Here is a 19,411-nt window from a genome sequence, read left to right as displayed (position 1 = left end):
GAATTGTTTTTTTTTTTTATGCCGTTCTGCGTGTGGTAAAATTGATAAGGTAGCTTTATTCTTCGGGTCAGTACGTTTACAGTGGTACCACATTGATATCTTTTTTTTATGTTTTGGCGCTTTTACGCAATAGAAAAAAAATATTTTTTTGCTTTATTCTGAGAGCTATAACTTTTTTATTTTTCAGCTGATGGAGCTGTATTGCGGCTTTTTTTGCGGGACAAAATTACGTTTTCAAAGGCACCATATTTATTTACAGTTGTCTTTTTGATCGCATTTTATTCCATTTTTTGTTTGGCAGTATGATGATAAAGCATCGTTTTTTGCTTTATTTTATTTTTTTACTGTGTTAACTAAAGAGGTTAACTAGTGGGACAGTTTTATAGGTCAGGTCGTTTCAGATGCGGCAATACCAAATATTGCTGCTGGAGACCCTTAGGACGTCGGCCATGGATCACCCCCCTGGCTGGCTGGAGGAGCAAGTGGCCCGGATCGCCGACTGTGGAGAACGGACGGTACCAGGAGCATCTTCCCTGCAAGAACGGAGCCCAACAAATTTAGGTTAATTCATCATCTCTCTTATCCAAGGGGTAGGTCGGTGAATGATTGAATTGCAACAGAATTATGTTCCATTGTTTATACCTCTTTTGACGAGGCGGTGGGATGGGTCAGGAAATAAGGAAAAGGGACATTGATGGCCAAGAGAAACATTGAAGGGGCGTTCAGGTTATTGCCGGTACACCCGGATAGTGTTCGACTGCTGGGTTGTTTCTGGGACGGAGCATTTTTCATAGATCGTTGCCTGCCAATAAGCTGTTCCATTTCTTGCTCCTTGTTTGAGGCATTCAGTTGCTTCCTGGAATGGGTTGTCCGAGACGTATCTTGGGGGGGGACCCGATCATTCATTATCTGGACGATTTTTTGTGTTTCGGCCCGAAGGATTCACCGCTGTGTGAATCCACATTGCATGCCATTGAATGGATTGCGAAGCTGTTTGGAGTCCCCCTGGCTTCCGAAAAAACCGAGGGCCTGGCATCTTGTATTAGTTTTCTGGGGATCGTTATTGATTCAGATTCAGTGGGGGTAAAGGCCCCTCATTATTACATTAGATTGTCAAATGAGCATAAGGAAGATTTGTCAGTGTGGGACAATTTCCTCGAAGCGTATAATGGGCGTTTTGATAATGGAGGAGGTAACAGACAAAGTGGACTTGGAGCTGTTCAAGGATGCTGCAGGTAGCCCAGGTTTTGGCGCTTATTTCAAGGGCCAGTGGTGTGCAGGGGAGTGGCCCCAGAGTTGGAGAGTGGCAGGACTGGTAAAAAATGTAGCGTTGCTGGAAGTTTTCCCAATAATGTTTGTGGTGACACTGTGGGGTCATCAATTTTGAAACAAATGGATCAGTTTCCGCTGTGCTAACATGGGGGTAGTGTTGGCGATCAACACTATTACGGCATCTTCTCCACCAGTAATCAAGGTGTTACGGCAACTGGCATTGGAATGTTTAGTAATGAATGCCTGTATAACACCTTCTCACATTCCAGGTGAAAGGAATTCAATTGCTGATGACCTTTCTCGCTTCCTGTGGGATCGCTTTCGGTCGCTGGCCCCGGATGCAGAGGAAAGGGGGCTCGAGTGCCCGCAGCACTTATGGAAATTGGTATTTATGCAGCCCAACCATTAATTCAATCATCCGTATCCCTTAGCACATGGAAGGCCTATCAAGCTGCTTGGGGGCTGTGGGAGGGTCGGCTGAGGGGTATCAAAAATACATTGTCTGAAGAAGATCAGGTAGGCTTGCTGCTCCTATGGTTAGGGGATGGGGCTCAAGAGGATTGGTCAGTATCCAAGGTTAATCGGTTGATCGCAGGTTTGGCATTCGGCTTTAGGATGAGGGGGGGTAGGGGTCTGACAAAGAATTTCTTAGTGAAGCAAGCAGTTAAGGGTATTCGTAGGGGGCGGGAAAAGAATGATGGTCAGCACCCGGTTTCATTTAGGCTCCTGAAATATTTGGGAAAGGAGCTGGGAGGTATTTGTAGCTCGGAGTATGAGGTAAGGCTTTTCCTGTTAGCTTTTTCATGGCCATTTTTGGGGGCACTAAGGGTTAGCGAGCTAGTAGCTCCATCTAAGAAGAAAGGTGGGCGGGGTATTAGCAGGAGATGTGTTCACAACGAAAGAAGGTTTTCAATTTTGGTTGAGGCTTTCAAAAACAGACCAGTTAGGAAGGGGAAAAAAAGTATGGTTGGGAGAGGTGCAAGGGTCAGGGATGTGTCCTTTAAAAACTTTTGAGTCCTCCAGGGGACTGGGACAGAATTCGGACGGGCCATTGTTGTGTCACGAAGACGGAACATTTTTATTGCAGTATCAATACACCGGCATTTTTAGGAGGTGCTTGAACAAGTCGGGGTTGGAACCGCATAATTTTTGGATAGGGGCCGCTATGGAGGCGGTGTCTTGAGACCTGACTTCGGATATCGTAAAACGGATAGGGAGATGGGAATCGAGGCATATTTTGTCTTGCGTGAGACCGGAGTCGACAGTTAACTTGTGAAAAAAATGTGTATTGTTGTGTTCTTATCACATGTTGTTTTCTGGATAGGTTTCCCTCTATTGATTTGGATAATGGGCCACTCCTATGTTCACTGGGCGCGGTGTGGGCAGACGTGCGACGAGATGGAAGGCAACTCAGTGTTTCAAGGGATAAAGTCGTTATTCGTTGGCTTGGGTTTAGGGGTATGGGGTGGAACAGGTTGTTGAGGGAGGTAAATAATTTTGTCCATTTAGATCGCCCCCCAGACATACTGCTATTACACATAGGGGGTAATGACTTAGAGGTTCGGCCGTGAAGGGATCTAATCAGAGACGCAATTTATTACGGCTTTGGGCATCTTTTCCGGGGATGATAATGATCTGCTCTGAGATTGTTCCCCGAAAGAGATGGCAAAACACCTGGTCCATAGAGAGTTTGAATAGAGCACAGAAGAAGGTGAACAGGGCGGTTTCCAATTTTGTTTCCAGAAATGGGGGGGCGTTAATTCGGCATTTTGATTTGGAGAATGGCTCGGAAGATTTTTGGTTGGCTGACGGAGCTCATTTGAATGACGTCGGAATTGATTTATGGTCATTAGCTTTACAAGGGGGCATCGAGCAGGCGATGTTTATGAAAGGAAAGGGGGTCTTGAGTACTTAAGGTTGTCAATTACTCTTGAGGTGGCGTGCTTTAGGGTCCTTGAAGTTGGTTATAAATTGGTATGGGAGTGTCAACAGGACATGGATCCCTCAGTTATAAGTGGTATTTGGGTCTGGTGATTTATGGAACTTATGACAAAGGAATATCGAGTCCCGGGTGTGGCGGTTTCAACCGTTTCTGAACCCACTTTCGAGGGGGTTCTTGGTGCTCCTGAGCTTGAGGTTCGCAGCTGAGTGTAAGTGGGGTTTGTGTCATTGGGGTCACCAGACTCTTCTTGGCTTCAAGGACCCTAACACAATTTGTTTATATAACACAGTTTTAATTGCAATAAGGGCCACTGTGGCCAATTGTATCCAAGCCATGATGTCTGTCGTTCTTAGGGTTAGAAATAAGATGGGGGCGAGGGCCAACCCACCAAGGTTTGGCAATACCAACCTCGACTGTGGCTCAGGGACCTCCCACTGGGTAGAGGTGCCTTAAGTACCCAGTGCCTCACAGCAATAGGCTGGGGATGCATTAGGAATGTTCCTTTAAGAATTAGGAAGTGATGCCGCCGCTCTAGGCATTCCACCAGGAAACATGCACACAGCAAGAAGAGGAACACAGTGCACAGCCTGGATGGCAGCCTTGCATGGTGAATGATAGGAAGCCATGGTGACACGCCGCCAGTGATGTTACAAAAAGTCTCATGTTTTTCATCATACTCACTTCAGAGTGCCAGATTTTTCAAAGATATTTATTTATCTATTAAAATGTTTTATTATTTATAACAAATATATTAAATTAAATAAATTCAATCAATAATAACAGAAAAACTGTACAGGAAATTTTATACATACCAGTAAACAAATAAGGGCTATGTAATGGTTGTATTTGCCCCGTCTTTGGGAGAAAAGTGTTTGAGACTGCCCTACTGTAAGTGGAAAATTACATATACAGTATATTTACACTTATGTAGTCTGAAAAACAGAATTTCCACATGCATAACTCAATCGCTCATTCCTAAACGGATGTCCACTGATTCATTCATAAAAAAAATCTTGAATGGCTTTGGTTTGCACTGTACCCTGCAACCGACACTTTAGTTATATTATAAACATAATTTTAAGCACTCCAAAAAGGAATGTTGCTGTTCCTTGCTGAATGAAGAATTCCCATGCAGTCTACATACAGTCCTAGCTAGGTTTTTTAACTTTTATTTGATTAGATGTTTATGAGTCCTTGTCATTGCAATAGCTTGTTTCCTCTGGAGTACATTTCCATTAGAGCAGGGGTGGGGAACCTCGGGCCTGCGATTAACTTTTCTGTGGCTCCTGGGCAGATTACTGGGGACCACAGTACTCGGGTGTATTGCCAAGCTTTTAGCAATAAGGTTCGGATACGGCTTTAAAGAAGGCAACCACTTGTAATATAACGCAATTTTATTTATAATAGTTAATTTGAAAGATAAAATACAGAATCAAAGGAATAGTATGATATTATGATATTGCGTACACTTTTGTAGATTAAAGGTTACTAAGGTTAAATACTTATAAAGGTTACAAACTTACTATTGGATAGAAGAAGAAAAAGATTTCCCTAATAGCATATACATCATCTGTCCGGAAACTTCAGCTGGAGAAGCGTTCAGCGATGGGCAGAGAATGCGTACTAGGTCCTACACTGTGAAGAGCGTCCTCTTCACAGGTCCACAATGCTTCTGCCATAACTGAATTCTTCAACAGCTTTATACATTTTAGAAAAGGCTTACCCAACCTAATATTACGTAAGCATGAAAATTCATAGGTTGTTGTCCAACATTCCAATCCCGTGACAGTGGCCAGCTATCACAGATAAGCAATGCCGGACAAGACCTGTTCACGGACCATTCTACTTCTGTCATAATGTTTACATATGATAAGAGTAAATCCTACACAGGGTTACAAATCAGAACAAGGTTTTCTTCCCAGACAGTATATTGTGTTAAGAAGTTATGTATCAGTGAGATACATTCACAAATAAAGTATACCTTAACACAGAATATATAATCAGAATATTAATTAAAGGTTGGATACATCATAATGGGTTTCAGATAGCCACTTGTATTTTTGGTACTACAATAAGCTTCTCCATCTTAAGCCATATGCCTGTAGTCTTATTTACAATATTGTTCTGTCTCTGGTTCTACATCGGATGACAAACACAGCGTATACAAAGTCTAATTCCCTTCAGTAATAAAGATTAAACCTCAGACTTAGCAAACTTAACCTAATGCTTTAGTATGTCTGGACTAATGACCCCTAGTCTACTGAGGTAGAATATCTACAAATGCTGACATGTCTGGCTCCAATTATATTTCAACATGGATTTGAAATATAAAATAGCCATTTTTCATGTTCATACTACAATCCACCCTTGGTTATCTGAAACCATATATTATTTATATCCAACGCCATATCCCAAAGGAATAACTTCAACAGATGCAATGTTTTGAGTCTTTGTAGTGATCATATCTTCAGTAATAAAATCTTCTCCAGTACAGTTTATACAAGCGTAATACGGGTTGTATGTATAATTCTGAAGCACATCTCCTTCTTCCACCTGCTCATCTTGGATAAATCCCCCTATCAATTTGGTCTATAGTCGTAAGGGGGTTGGTATAGCTACCCTACAAGTTTCCAACACATTTGTAGCCGTTGCAGTCTTTGCCATACAAAAATGGCTCATGTTTGTCAGTTGTGCCAAGTAACTCCATAAATTCTGCTTAATTTTCCATAAAGCCTCATTCTTCTCGTCCGGCGTTTCTCTTTCCCATCTGTATAATGATTGGGTAGTGACAGAGACCAAAAGGACCATGCCTGTAACACCGATTATCCACCATCTCCAATTTTGAATCTAAAAATGGAAATATATACATTAGTCTCTGAGATAACACTTGTTTGCAGGAACATGTTCCCACTTCTCTTGTCCTGGCTTCATCACTATTAACACATTGTCTGCCCCTTGGGCGATCACCTCTGCAGGTTCTGGAGGACCTTTATCTCCAGGTTGCTGCACCCAGATTTTTGCACCATCATTCAGAAAATGAGTGGAGCCAAAACCTCTGTCTCCTCCAACTGTTATTGCAGGAGCTGTTCCCTTGATTATTTTCATTTTCTGGATAGACAATATTAATAATTGAGCTATCCAGTCTCCTTTTTGGATCAACAAGTCACTATCCCCACTATTCAACAGGAGTACCTTGATTTCATCTTGATAATCCTGATCTATCACTCCTCCCATCACTTGAATTCCTCTCAGGGCCAAACCTGATCTTGGAGCTATGAGACCAAAATGCTCAGGAGGCATTTGTAATCCTATAGCAGTTCTGATTGCCTTTACAACCCCTATTTCTAATCTAATTTCCTCATGAGAGTGTAAATCTAGTCCTGCTGCCTGTGGGGTGTCTCTATAAGGTCCCAGAGCCCCTGGCTCTAGTTCCCAATAGAGAACTGTCTGTCCTGTGGTAGTAGCTTTTAAAGGCATGATCTGTAAATTGGGGGTAATCATTCTCATTAATGGTGTTTCCTGTTCTTGAAGTGACTACCATTGTCACTCTGAATTTGCAATGGAATACCGTAATATAATATTATGGTTTGCATGGTTTTAATGGTACTGTTAGCATTGACCGTTTTACATGGACAAGCATACATACACACACCATCCATCTTGTGGAAGGGGGCCGATGTAATCTACCTGCCAAATTTGTCCAGGTAGTTTACCTTGGGCTATTTGACCCCTAACAACATGGGGGACAGGTCTTTGTTGTGAATGTTGGCATACTGGACATTTCATAATTGTTTCCTTGATTGCATCTAACCTGATGGGCACCCTCTGGTCTGTGCCCATTGAGTCAGTCCAAGCAGCTCCTCAGTGGTGTCAGTCTTCACTGGATTCAGTGACTGATATTTTGGGATGTTCGTCTGCTACTGAGTTGAAGAATCTTTTCAGGGTATCTGAAGCACAAATAGCATCAACATGAAACACAGTCACTTTAATTATTTGTACAATTGCCCAGATATCTTGCCACAACTCTTTTCCCCATACTTCTTTGCTATGTATACTTGTAGTCTGATAGTCCACTGCGTTCCACACAAGGTTGATACCTTAGTAACTAGCTGACCCTTCTGTAAACCACACTTGTTTCCTCTGCTCAGGAATCAATTGTTCAAAGGGTATTTCCTGCTCCTGAAGTCTCACAAGGACTTTTCTTACCTTCTCATGCAATGTGGAGATTCCACTAACTCCTGGTTTTGCTCTGTCCTGAATTGCCTCAGTTTCCTTTCCTCCTAATTATGTAGTTATAACCTTGCACTCACTGAATTGTTTTGGAGTTCCATTAATCAAATTGGCCTCCGCCCCTGTATCTACAAACATTTGTGGGGCGTGGACAGCATGTCAATCACTTTTATCTGTCTCCCTCCATCGATCCTCCATTTCAGATGAAGACATCTTATTAGGAGAAAATGATGCCCCCTTCTGTTTGGCTTTGAATTCCTGTATCAAGGATTTAACTTCAGCATAAAGATCCTCAAACCCCGGTGCTGTGGGCTTTGCTGGCGACGAGGAGGGAGTGGGCCCTCTCTCTCCCCATGTCCTGCCCGGCCCCTGCTGTGGGGATTCAGAATCTTTTACTGTAACCTTTTTATTTTGTGAACTTCCTGATTTTTTATGAACCTTCCCTCGCCTCCTTCTGTATTTATACTGCGCTAAACATACAGCAGCCCTTTCTGCAACATGCTAATATCCATCACATTTATCCATTAGCAGCCTATTCTGACATTGCACCACTGTCAAAGCACTCTGCATTTCACACCTTTGCTGTTCTAACGCTTGCATTCTTTGCAGCAATTGAATCCGTTCCTCGTGCTGTCTCCTATAAGCATGTAACAAAATCCATCCTCTTCTGCTCACAGCACCCAATTCCTGTTTTTTTCCCACTCTCACTTTTTGCAAGCATGCAACCACATCATCAGGTTCAGCATCATTCAAATATTTGTCCCATGATTCACTTAATCCAACACATTGCGACCACTCTTTGGTCAAAATATGGTAAGGAGTCTGCTCCCACCCTGGAATTTCTACAGAAACACGACCTCTATTTTCTTAAAGAGAGGCATGTTGTACGCAATATCACACTATCACACAGAACCATTCTACTTTCCAATAAAACGAACTTCTGAGCCTTCTGCGTAGCCTGCCGACTACTCCAAATTATGTATTGCCAAGTTTTTAGCAATAAGGTTCGGATACGGCTTTAAAGAAGGCAACCACTTGTAATATAACGCAATTTTATTTATAATAGTTAATTTGAAAGATAAAATACAGAATCAAAGGAATAGTATGATATTATGATATTGCGTACACTTTTGTAGATTAACCCCTTTACAACCCAAGGTGGTTTGCACGTTAATGACCAGGCCAATTTTTACAATTCTGACCACTGTCACTTTATAGAGGTAATTACTCTGGAACGCTTCAACGGATCCCCCTGATTCTGAGATGTTTTTTGTGATATATTGTACTTCATGATTGTGGTAAAATTTCTTCGATATCACTTGCGTTTGTTTGTGAAAAAAACGGAAATTTGGCGAAAATTTTGAAAATTTTGAAAATTTTGAAAATTTGAATTTTCATGCCCTTAAATCAGAGAGATATGTCACACAAAATAGTTAATGAATAACATTTCCCACATGTCTACTTTACATCAGCACAATTTTGGAACCAACATTTTTTTTTATTAGGGAGCTATAAGGGTTAAAAGTGGACAAGCGATTTCTCATTTTTACAACAAAATTTACAAAACCATTTTTTTAGGGACCACATCACATTTGAAGTGACTTTGAGGGGCCTTTGTGACAGAAAATACCCAAAAGTGACACCATTCTAAAAACTGCACCCCTAAAGGTGCTCAAACCCACATTCAAGAACTTTATTAACCCTTCAGGTGCTTCACACCAATTAATTGAACGTGAAAGGAAAAAATGAACATTTAACTTTTTTTCACTAACATTTTATTTTAGACCCCATTTTTTTTATTTTCACAAGGGTACTAGGAGAAATTGGACCCTAAAAGTTGTTGTGCAATTTCTACAGAGTATGCAGATGTCTCATATGTGGGGGTAAGCCATTGTTTGGGCGCACGGCAGGGCTCGGAAGGGAAGGAGCGCTAAATGACGTTTTCAATGTAAAACTTGCTGGAATTGCCAGCGGACCCCATGTCGCGTTTGGAGTTACCCTGATGTGCCTAAACAGTGGAAACCCCCCACAAGTGACCCCATTTTGGAAACTAGACCCCTTAAGGAACTTATTTAGATGTGTAGTGAGCACTTTTAACCCCCAGGTGTTTTGCAAAAGTTTATGATGTAGAGCCAAAATCATTTTTTTTTCCACAAAAACGATCTTTTAGCCACAATATTTTTATTTTCACAAGGGCACTAGGAGAAATTGGACACCAAAAGTTGTTCTCCAATTTCTCCTGAGTATTCTGATACCTCATATGTGGGGGTAAACCATTGTTTGGGCACACGGCAGGGCTCGGAAGGGAAGGAGCGCCAATTGACGTTTTCAATGTAAAACTCGCTGGAATTGCCAGCGGACCCCATGTTGCGTTTGGAGAGCCCCTGATGTGCCTAAACAGTGGAAACCCCCCACAAATGACCCCATTTTGGAAACTAGACCCCTCAGGAAACTTATTTAGATGTGTGGTGAGCACTTTGAACCCCCAAGTGTTTTGCAAAGGTTTATGACGTAGAGCCGTGAAAAAAAAATATATTTTTTTTTCCACAAAAACGATCTTTTAGCTGCAATATTTTTATTTTCACGAGGGTACTATGAGAGATTGGACTCCAAAAGTTGTTGTGCAATTCTCCTGAGTACGCCGATACCTCATATGTGGGGGTAAACCATTGTTTGGGCACACGGCAGGGCTCAGAAGGGAAGGAGCGCCAATTGACGTTTTCAATGTAAAACTTGCTGGAATTGACAGCGGACCCCATTTCGCATTTGGAGAGCCCCTGATGTGCCTAAACAGTGGAAACCCCCCACACACAGGAGCCCGGCACTGGTGACCGGGAGCAGGAGCCCGGCGCTGGTGCCCGGGAGCAGGAGCCCGACGCTGGTGACCGGGAGCAGGAGCCCGGCGCTGGTGACCGGGAGCAGGAGCCCAGCACTGGTGACCGGGAGCAGGAGCCCGGCGCTGGTGCCCGGGAGCAGGAGCCCGACGCTGGTGACCGGGAGCAGGAGCCCGGCGCTGGTGACCGGGAGCAGGAGCCCAGCACTGGTGACCGGGAGCAGGAGCCCAGCGCTGGTGACCGGGAGTCCGGAGCCCAGCGCTGGTGACCGGGAGCCCGGAGCAAGAGCCCGGCGCTGGTGACCGGGAGCCCGAAGCAGGAGCCCGGCGCTGGAGACTGGGACCGGAGCTGGAGACTGGGACCGGAGCTGGAGACCGCTGCAGGACGCAGAAAAAAAATGGTGGTAAGGGGGGGTAAAAAGAGGGGGGAGGGGGCATTGGGGTGGATGAGGGGAGAACAGACTTACCAAAGTCTTCTCTACAGGATCAGCAGCAGGCTCTGGAGCAGGAACCACAGCAGGTCAGGAGCAGAAGATCCAGGAGCAGGAGCAGAAGATCCAGGACACTGGAGCAGAAGATCCAGGAGCAGCAGCAGCAGCGACTGGAACAGTGAGAAGATGGTCTTGTGGTGTCACAGAATATTCTGTGTCACTACAAGGCCCAGCACAGACACATCAGATGTGATCGCTCTGTAGAAATCCTCACCAAGTTTGAGGGTCTGCAGGGCGTTCACAGGGTGATGATGGGGTGGTGACAGGTGGAGGTAATCTGATTGGAGCAATCATTGATGACATTGATTGCTCCAATCAGAGTTCCTGAATACAGGTGACCAGGCGGTCACAGGGAGGTGTCACCTCTCTGTGACCCCCTGTGGTGCATGCTGTGCCCCAGCCATCTGATTGGTGACACTGATTGCACCAATTAGACATAGCTGGAGCAGAGCACGCACCACAGGGGGTCACAGGGAGGTGACACCTCCCTGTCACCTGTATTCAGGAACTCTGATTGGAGCGATCGATGTCATCATCGATCGCTCCAATCACAGCAGTCTGGGGGCTTTGATTACATTACAGGGGGTCATGGGGCGGTGACAGGCAGGTCACAAGCCGGTCACCGCCCCATGGCCGCCCTGTCACCGCGCGGTTGCGCTACGATCGGTGCGATCGATGTGATCGGCGATCGCACCGATCATAGCAGTTTGGGGCCAGGGCTGGGGTGTCCTAGCAACAGCCTAGGATCGGTGCTCTTGGGAGCACCGATCCTAGGCTGCAGATCACTGTTTCCGGCATTCACATTGCCGGAAACAGTGAGAAATGCTGTGATTGGCTGTTCAGATTTGAACAGCCAATCACAGCGATCGCTGGTGCAGGGGGGCGGAGACACCCCCTGGGATGACGGCGCCATCTACCCAGAGGTAAGATGGCACCGTAACTTTAATGCTGTCACTGCGACTTAAGTCGCGGTGCCGCATTAAAGATATGACGTACTAATACGGGTCAGGCTCTTAAGTCCCAGGGCACAGACGCGTATTAGTACGTCATGGGCTTTAAAGGGGTTAAAGGTTACTAAGGTTAAATACGTATAAAGGTTACATAATTACTATTGGATAGAAGAAGAAAAAGATTTCCCTAGTAGCATGTACATCATCTGTCCGGAAAATTCAGCTGGAGAAGCGTTCAGCGATGGGCAGAGAATGCGTACTAGGTCCTATACTGTGAAGAGCGTCCTCTTCACAGGTCCACAATGCTTCTGCCATAACTGAATTCTTCAACAGCTTTATACATTTTAGAAAAGGCTTACCCAACCTAATATTACGTAAGCATGAAAATTCATAGGTTGTTGTCCAGCATTCCAATTCCGTTACAGTGGCCAGCTATCACAGATAAGCAATGCCGGACAAGACCTGTTCACGGACCATTCTACTTTTGTCATAATGTTTACATATGATAAGAGTAAATCCTACACAGGGTTACAAATCAGAACAAGGTTTTCTTCCCAGACATTATACTGTTTTAAGAATTTATGTATCAGTGAGATACATTCACAGATAAAGTATACCTTAACACAGAATATATAATAAGAATATTAATTAAAGGTTGGATACATCATAATGGGTTTCAGATAGCCACTTGTATTTTTGGCACTACAATAAGCTTCTCCATCTTAAGCCATATGCCTGTAGTCTTATTTACAATTTTGTGCAATCGTCTGTCTGGTTCTACATCGGATGACAAACACAGCGTATACAAAGTCTAATTCCCTTCAGTAATAAAGATTAAACCTCAGACTTAGCAAACTTAACCTAATGCTTTAGTATGTCTGGACTAATGACCCCTAGTCTACTGAGGTAGAATATCTACAAATGCTGACATGTCTGGTTTATATTTCAATATGGATTTGAAATATAAAATAGCCATTTTTCATGTTCATACTACATCGGGTCGGCACTTATGAGGAAATGACGTCAGAGTATTTTGGCGGATGTCTGTTTGCTGAGGCGGTCACCCCTTCAGCTGTAAGTTGCCTTAATTAATGAATTATGTGTATATACAGTGTCAAGATATACAGTACAGACCAAAAGTTTGGACACACCTTCTCATTTAAAGATTTTTCTGTATTTTCATGACTATGAAAATTGTACATTCACACTGAAGGCATCAAAACTATGAATTAACACATATGGAATTATATACTTAACCCTCCGTCACATACAATATCGGTTCTAACAAGTTCACATACAATGTGACTGTCAGGCGCAGGCTAGAAAAATACCTATAATATCTAATGTTTGCAATTTCAGTGCTCTAAAAGTGATCAGTGACCTTCATAGGGATGTAATAAAAGAGACTACTCATAATCAGGTGCAAAAAAAACCCATTTACTTAACATAAAACTAATAACTCTGAAATACAAACATTTCAAAACTCCCGCTAAATAGTCCCCAGTTCGACTCTGTCAAAAAACTCTACAAAGAAAATTTATGGAAACAAACTTAATTTTAAGGTACCTTAAGTACTATTAAACACATATTCAATCAGAATTAGATCCTGAAGTTTCCCCAGAAAAATTACACTTGCAGAGCAAAGAGCAAGAATTACACATCATTTTTGCATGTGTCAGGCAGATTGCATTATGACATTTGTGACATTCATAATTAGAAAGCCTTCTGATTCCGCTTTCCGTGGTGCAGGTGGTGCATCTCCTTCTTTTGGGAGGTGGTGCAGGTGGTGAATTTTCACTATCATCTTCTGGGCGGAATCTTTTGAGCTGAACTTGAAGGCGAGAGGGGATACCAATTGTTTTCATACTTCTCCTGCGTAGCTCTCCAAGCACTAGTTCATGGGCCAATTTTTTCAGATAGAATCGTCTACAGTGTGGTTCAAGCTTGTTTTCAAGGTAAATGACTTGTGAATTTATACCACCCAAATTCAACATAGCAAAAAATATGACCATTGGCCAGCGTTTGGTGTTTCTGCTGACGTTGAAAGCTGAGCACATCTGATCAGCTGTATCAACACCCCCTTTGGTTGCATTATAAAATGTAATTATCTCCGGGGTTTTTTGTGCCTCAGTCCCAGGATCGATGGCAATTTATTTTGCTTGTGGTACATAGGAAACCAAAACCTTTCCATTATGGAATGCAAACATACTGCTGTACTGTTGTCTCCCTTTCACACTTACAAACTGTGTAGGCAATTCTTTTTTATTTTTTTCTTACAGTTCCGACATATGAAAGCTTCTGCATTTTCAAATAATCAATCAGATCACAATTTGAAAACCAATTGTCAGCTGTTATATTGCGACCCGATCCAAAAAAGGGCTCAGCCAGTCTTTTTACAACATCACTGGGTTTGTTGCTGACACAGTAAGGACCTTCTGGTTGTTTTCCTGCATAAACTTCCAGGTTGTAAGTGTAGGTCTTACTGGCATCAACAAGGGCATACATTTTTATTCCATATTTGTTAGGCTTTGATGGAATATATTGACGAAAGGCACATCTACCACGAAAACCAGGGAGCATTTCGTCAATAGTGAGATTCTCCCCAGGGCAATAGCTTTTTTTACAGTTTTCAACAAATTTTTGGAATATATTACGAATTGGAGCAAGTCGGTCATGTGTTTTACGTTCGGTTCGGGTAGTTCTGTCCTCAAACCGAAGGCAACGAATTAGAAGCTTGAATCTGTTTATGGACATAACAATGCCAAATTTTTCAACTCCATCCCCATCTTTACTCCAAAGTTCCTCCAAACTTTGTCTATTTGCCCTATAAGCTCCTGCAAGGTATAAAAATCCAAAAAAAGCACGCAGTTCTATTTCATCTGTGGCCTTGATGGTTCTGTTGCAAATGAACTTGTCCTTTATAATGTCTATATATTGGTTGGTATATGTGACAATAGAGTCCAGAATGCCATCTGTGAATAAACTATTCCAGCATTCAACTGCAGTTTTTGCATTACTTGCAGTTCCTATAACTGCAGGAAGGTGAGTAATAATGTTTTGAGGTTCCCTACGTTTTTTCTGGAATGGCTTCTTGTTCCATTGTTTTTTTTTATCTTTTCCCATATAATAAGATTCTACATCTTCATCCTCATCACTGTCACCATCTTGCTCTGTTTCAGAATCCACTTCACATACTTCCACCTCATCATGAGAATCAATCTCACTTTCCTCTCCTAAATCCTCATTCAGTGTGGGGTCTGCATCATCTAACAGCATGTTTGTTACTTCCTCAACATCAAGGTTTTTTGATAAATTGTACATTTTCCTCTCCATTTCAGCAGATAATCTGAAGCAAGAGAAGGAATATGTGTTAGGGAACTACTGTATATGCCTGAGCAGCACACTTTCTTTTTTAATCTGCCTTATTTCTATGAAATATCCTCACACTTTGTGCTATACATTCATAAAACAAGCTAAATAAACAACTGTGATGAATAAAAACATAAAATACCAACCTTATTGAGTGTGACGTGTTCACATACAATGAGCCTGAGAGATTAGCGCAGCTATATCTGTCCTCCTGAAGCTCTGAAATCCAACTGTGGTATGAGGTTTCACAGAGCTGCTAGAGACAGGAGACTACCTGGAGGGAGGAGATTTCCTCACAATCTGGTGAGGAAGGAGAAATGAAAGTAAAAGAGATGTGCCTGTCAGGCCTATTGTATGTGACGGAGGGTTAACAAAAAAGTGTGAAACAACTGAAAATATGTCTTATATTCTAGGTTCTTCAAAGCAGCCACCTTTTGCTTTGATGACTGCTTTGCACACTCTTGGCCTTCTCTTGATGAGAATGATGAGATTATTAAGCCAATTATGTTATGCATTGTTTAAGGTCTAAGGGCACTCCAGGGTGGGTGGACCTAAGTCCTGCAGAGACTAGGTCTGTTTTTGTCTCAGCCATTTTGGTTTTTTAAATGTTTTTAATTTGTTTTTGCCCTGTTTTTCATTGTCAATTGTAATAAACTATTTTTGAAGGTGATCACCATTGTATACATTCCTCTTTTTTCTTGCTTTGTTGCGTATACTTGATATGTAGAAGTTATTCCCTTCTTTATATATGGATGCCAGGGACTCTATTTGGATGACATAGCTACATTTGATTTTACCACATCTTGCTATATCATATTCTCTATTTAGTGGTTCTACCTATTTGACCCATTGCTTACTTATCAGAGTAAAATACTGCAAGCGCACGTGACGGGAAAGTTCAAAGAGCTCTGGTGCATGCGCACTGCAGTACTTTAGTCAGCCCTCAACCGGGCAGAGTAGTACGTTTGTGCAATAGCGCGATGTCGGGGACCCTGTGTGGATGACGTAGGGATGTATCATCCACATGAAGCACAGAAGGAGGACAGCATCGAAAGTAGGGAGGCACCGGTCCAGGACCAGCGAAGCCCTCGGAGCAGACCGCCCCGCAGATGAGTATAATAAAAGGTGTTTTTCTTTTGTTGGAGTCCGGATCGGGGGCATATACACGGCATATTTGTATGCTGTTTATGAGGGCTGAAAGGTTGTGGCCGTATCTCATATGGGGCAAAGCTGATGACAGGCTCCCTTCAATGCCTATATTTTTCTCTCTTCACTTCACCAACTCATACTACAGTGGTTCCGGAAAGTATTCAGACCCCTTTAAATGTTTCACTCTTTGTTTCCTTGCAGCCATTTGGTAGATTCTAAAAAGTTAATTTTTTTTTCTCATTAAAGTACACTCTGCACCCCATCTTGACTGAAAAAAACAGAAATGTAGAAATTTTTGCAAATTTATTAAAAAATAAAAACTGAAATATCACATGGTCATAAGTATTCAGACCTTTTCCTCAGACACTCTTATTTAAGTCACATGCTATCCATTTCCTTGTGATCCTCCTTGAGATGGTTCTACTCCTTCATTGGAGCCCAGCTGTTTTTAATTAAACTGATAGGACTTGATTTGGAAAGGCACACACCTGTCTATATAAGACCTCACAGCTCACAGTGCATGTCAGACGAAATGAGAATCATGAGCTCAAAGGAACTGCCCAAGGAGCTCAGAGACAGAATTGTCGCAAGGCACAGATCTGGCCAAGGTTACAAAATAATTTCTGCATTACTCAAGGTTCCTAAGAGCACAGTGGCCTCCATAATTCTTAAATGGAAGAAGTTTAGGACCACCAGAAGTCTTCCTAGACTAGGCCGCCCAGCCAAACTGAGCAATCGTGGGAGAAGAGCCTTGGTGAGAGAGGTAAAGAAGAACCCCAAGAACACTGTGGCTGAGCTTCAGAGATGCAGTAGGGAAATGGGAGAAAGTTCCACAAAGTCAACTATCACTGCAGCCCTCCACCAGTCGGGCATTTATGGCAGAGTGGCCCGACGGAAGCCTCTCCTCAGTGCAAGACTTATGAAAGCCCGCATAGAGTTTGCTCAAAAACACATGAAGGACTCCCAGACTATGAGAAATAAGATTCTCTGGTCTGATGAGACGAAGATAGAACTTTTTGGTGATAATTCTAAGCGGTATGTGTGGAGAAAACCAGGCACTGCTCATCACCTGCCCAATACAATCACAACAGTGAAACATGGTGGTGGCAGCATCATGCTATGGGGTTGTCTTTCAACTGCAGGGACAGGACGACTGCTTGCAATTGAAGGAAACATGAATGTGGCCAAGTACAGAGATATCCTGGATGAAAACCTCTTCCAGAGTGCTCTGGACCTCAGACTTGGCCGAAGGTTCACCTTCCAACAAGACAATGACCCTAAGCATACAGCCAGCAAAGGAGTGGCTTCAGAACAACTCTGTGACCATTCTTGACTGGCCCAGCCAGAACCCTGACCTAAACCCAATTGAGCATCTCTGTAGAGACCTGAAAATGGCTGTCCACCAACATTCACAATCCAACCTGACGGAACTGGAGAAGATCTGCAAGTAAGAATGGCAGAAGATCCCCAAATCCAGGTGTGAAAAATTTGTTGCATCTTTCCCAAGAAGACTCATGGCTGTACTAGCTCAAAAGGGTGCTTCTACTCAATACTGAGCAAAGGGTCTGAATACTTATGACCATGTGATATTTTAGTGTTTCTTTTTTAATAAATTTGCAAAAGTGTCTACATTTCTGTTTTTTTTCAGTCAAGATGGGGTGCAGAGTGTACTTTAATGAGAAAAAAAATGAACTTTTTAGAATTTACCAAATGGCTGCAATGAAACAACGAGTGAATAATTTTAAGGGTCTGAATACTTTCCGTATCCACTGTAGAGTGTATATGACTCGCCCCCAGGGCCGTGGGGTACTCGGCAGCCGGGCCTTATGGCTGCTTTTGGGGGAGATCACGGTGGCTGGCCCGGTCCGTGACCCAGGGCAGTCAGTGCAAAAAGGGGATATTTATAGGGGATTTGTCGTGACGCCACCTGTGGTGTCTGGTGAGGATCACTAGCGCTGCGACAGTCCACTGAGGCAGGTGTTAGGGCAGCTTGGGATGGAACGACTCCCCACAGGTGGAGCAGGCCTCAGGGCAGTGTAAACGATGCAGGTTGCGCTTGGCGTTGTGGTGCAGGGGGAGCGATGGTGCAGCAGAAGTAACGGACAGAGACAGGGGATTTGCTTCATTACCTTTACTGGTTCTCCAGGTGAAGGGCGCACTTTTGGACTTCGCCCCAGTGAGCGGGTATAGGGCCTCCTGATCCGTGTCTGTCTCTGTGTTTGTTCCTGGCCAGCCTGCAACTGAGCCTAGACTATGTGTCCTGCTTTTACTTCACCTGTTGCTCAGAAGTAGGACCTCTGGTTGGTAACCACTTTCCATGGACGTCGGGGCCTTCGTGGTTCCTGGTCCTGTAGGTGTCTAGCTTCAGGTTTGCCAGGGACTTGTAGTCCTCCTGGGATTCCGGGTTATCCCTACTGGGTGTAAAGGGTCCCTGTAGGCTCAGACCCGGTGTCCGGTTTGTATAATGGGGTGAGCTTACTTTGCTCCTCTGACTCCACTCTCTTTTCCTCCTCGCCATCGACCACACTCGGGGCCCTCACTACTCGGCAGTTGGCGTGCTGCTTCTTCACCACTCTCTGAGCGTCGGCACGCTCTCTGCTCACTCTGAGCTGACTGACTGACTGAACGAACTCACCTGAGCTACCTGGCTCCACCCTCCCTTTATATATCCCTAACAGGCTACCTCTGCTGGTCTGAGGTGGAAGGTGGAGGTGTATGAATGTAGTGAGGGCCTCTTGTGGAGAAGTCCATCCATGCAACCTTCTGGGATCTGTGGCACCAATGCGCAGCAGGGCGCCACATATACATATCACTATACCATATACCAACATATAATAGATATCTCGCAGTGTGAAGCTGTGCATGTGTATATAATATATAGGGGGGAGTTCACACTACATAACATGTAATGTATACATAGCACTATACTATATACCATCATATAGTAGTATGAAGCTGTGTGAAGCATGATGCTGCAGTTGGTTTCTTATTCGGCAATTTATTTTTTTCTGTTTTCTACAGATTTAAAGCGCACCTGTCAACAGGACTGTCCTCAGTAGGCTGTGTGCCCACGATCCAGAGCCACTGCAGGTTTGACTCTGCGGACTTATGCAGCGTCAAATCCGCAGCGGCCAGATGTTACAGCATAGTGGATGGGATTTCTAGAAATCCCATA

General features: G+C 43.4%; 1 protein-coding gene across 1 annotated transcript; it reads right to left on the bottom strand.

Annotated features, from left to right (window-relative positions):
- Window positions 1-6,082: 6,082 nt before the first annotated feature.
- Window positions 6,083-6,715, bottom strand: LOC141222270 (deoxyuridine 5'-triphosphate nucleotidohydrolase-like). Its single transcript, XM_073666657.1, has one exon. The coding sequence runs from the start codon at window positions 6,713-6,715 to the stop codon at window positions 6,083-6,085; it is 633 nt and encodes a 210-aa protein (XP_073522758.1).
- Between the last annotated feature and the right edge of the window lie 12,696 nt (window positions 6,716-19,411).

This window comes from Phyllobates terribilis, unplaced genomic scaffold, assembly GCF_046119375.1.
Source record: "Phyllobates terribilis strain yellow unplaced genomic scaffold, ASM4611937v1 Scaffold_357__1_contigs__length_1953880, whole genome shotgun sequence".
Classification (NCBI taxonomy): Eukaryota; Metazoa; Chordata; class Amphibia; order Anura; family Dendrobatidae; genus Phyllobates; species Phyllobates terribilis.
This window is presented reverse-complemented; position numbering and strand designations above follow the sequence as displayed.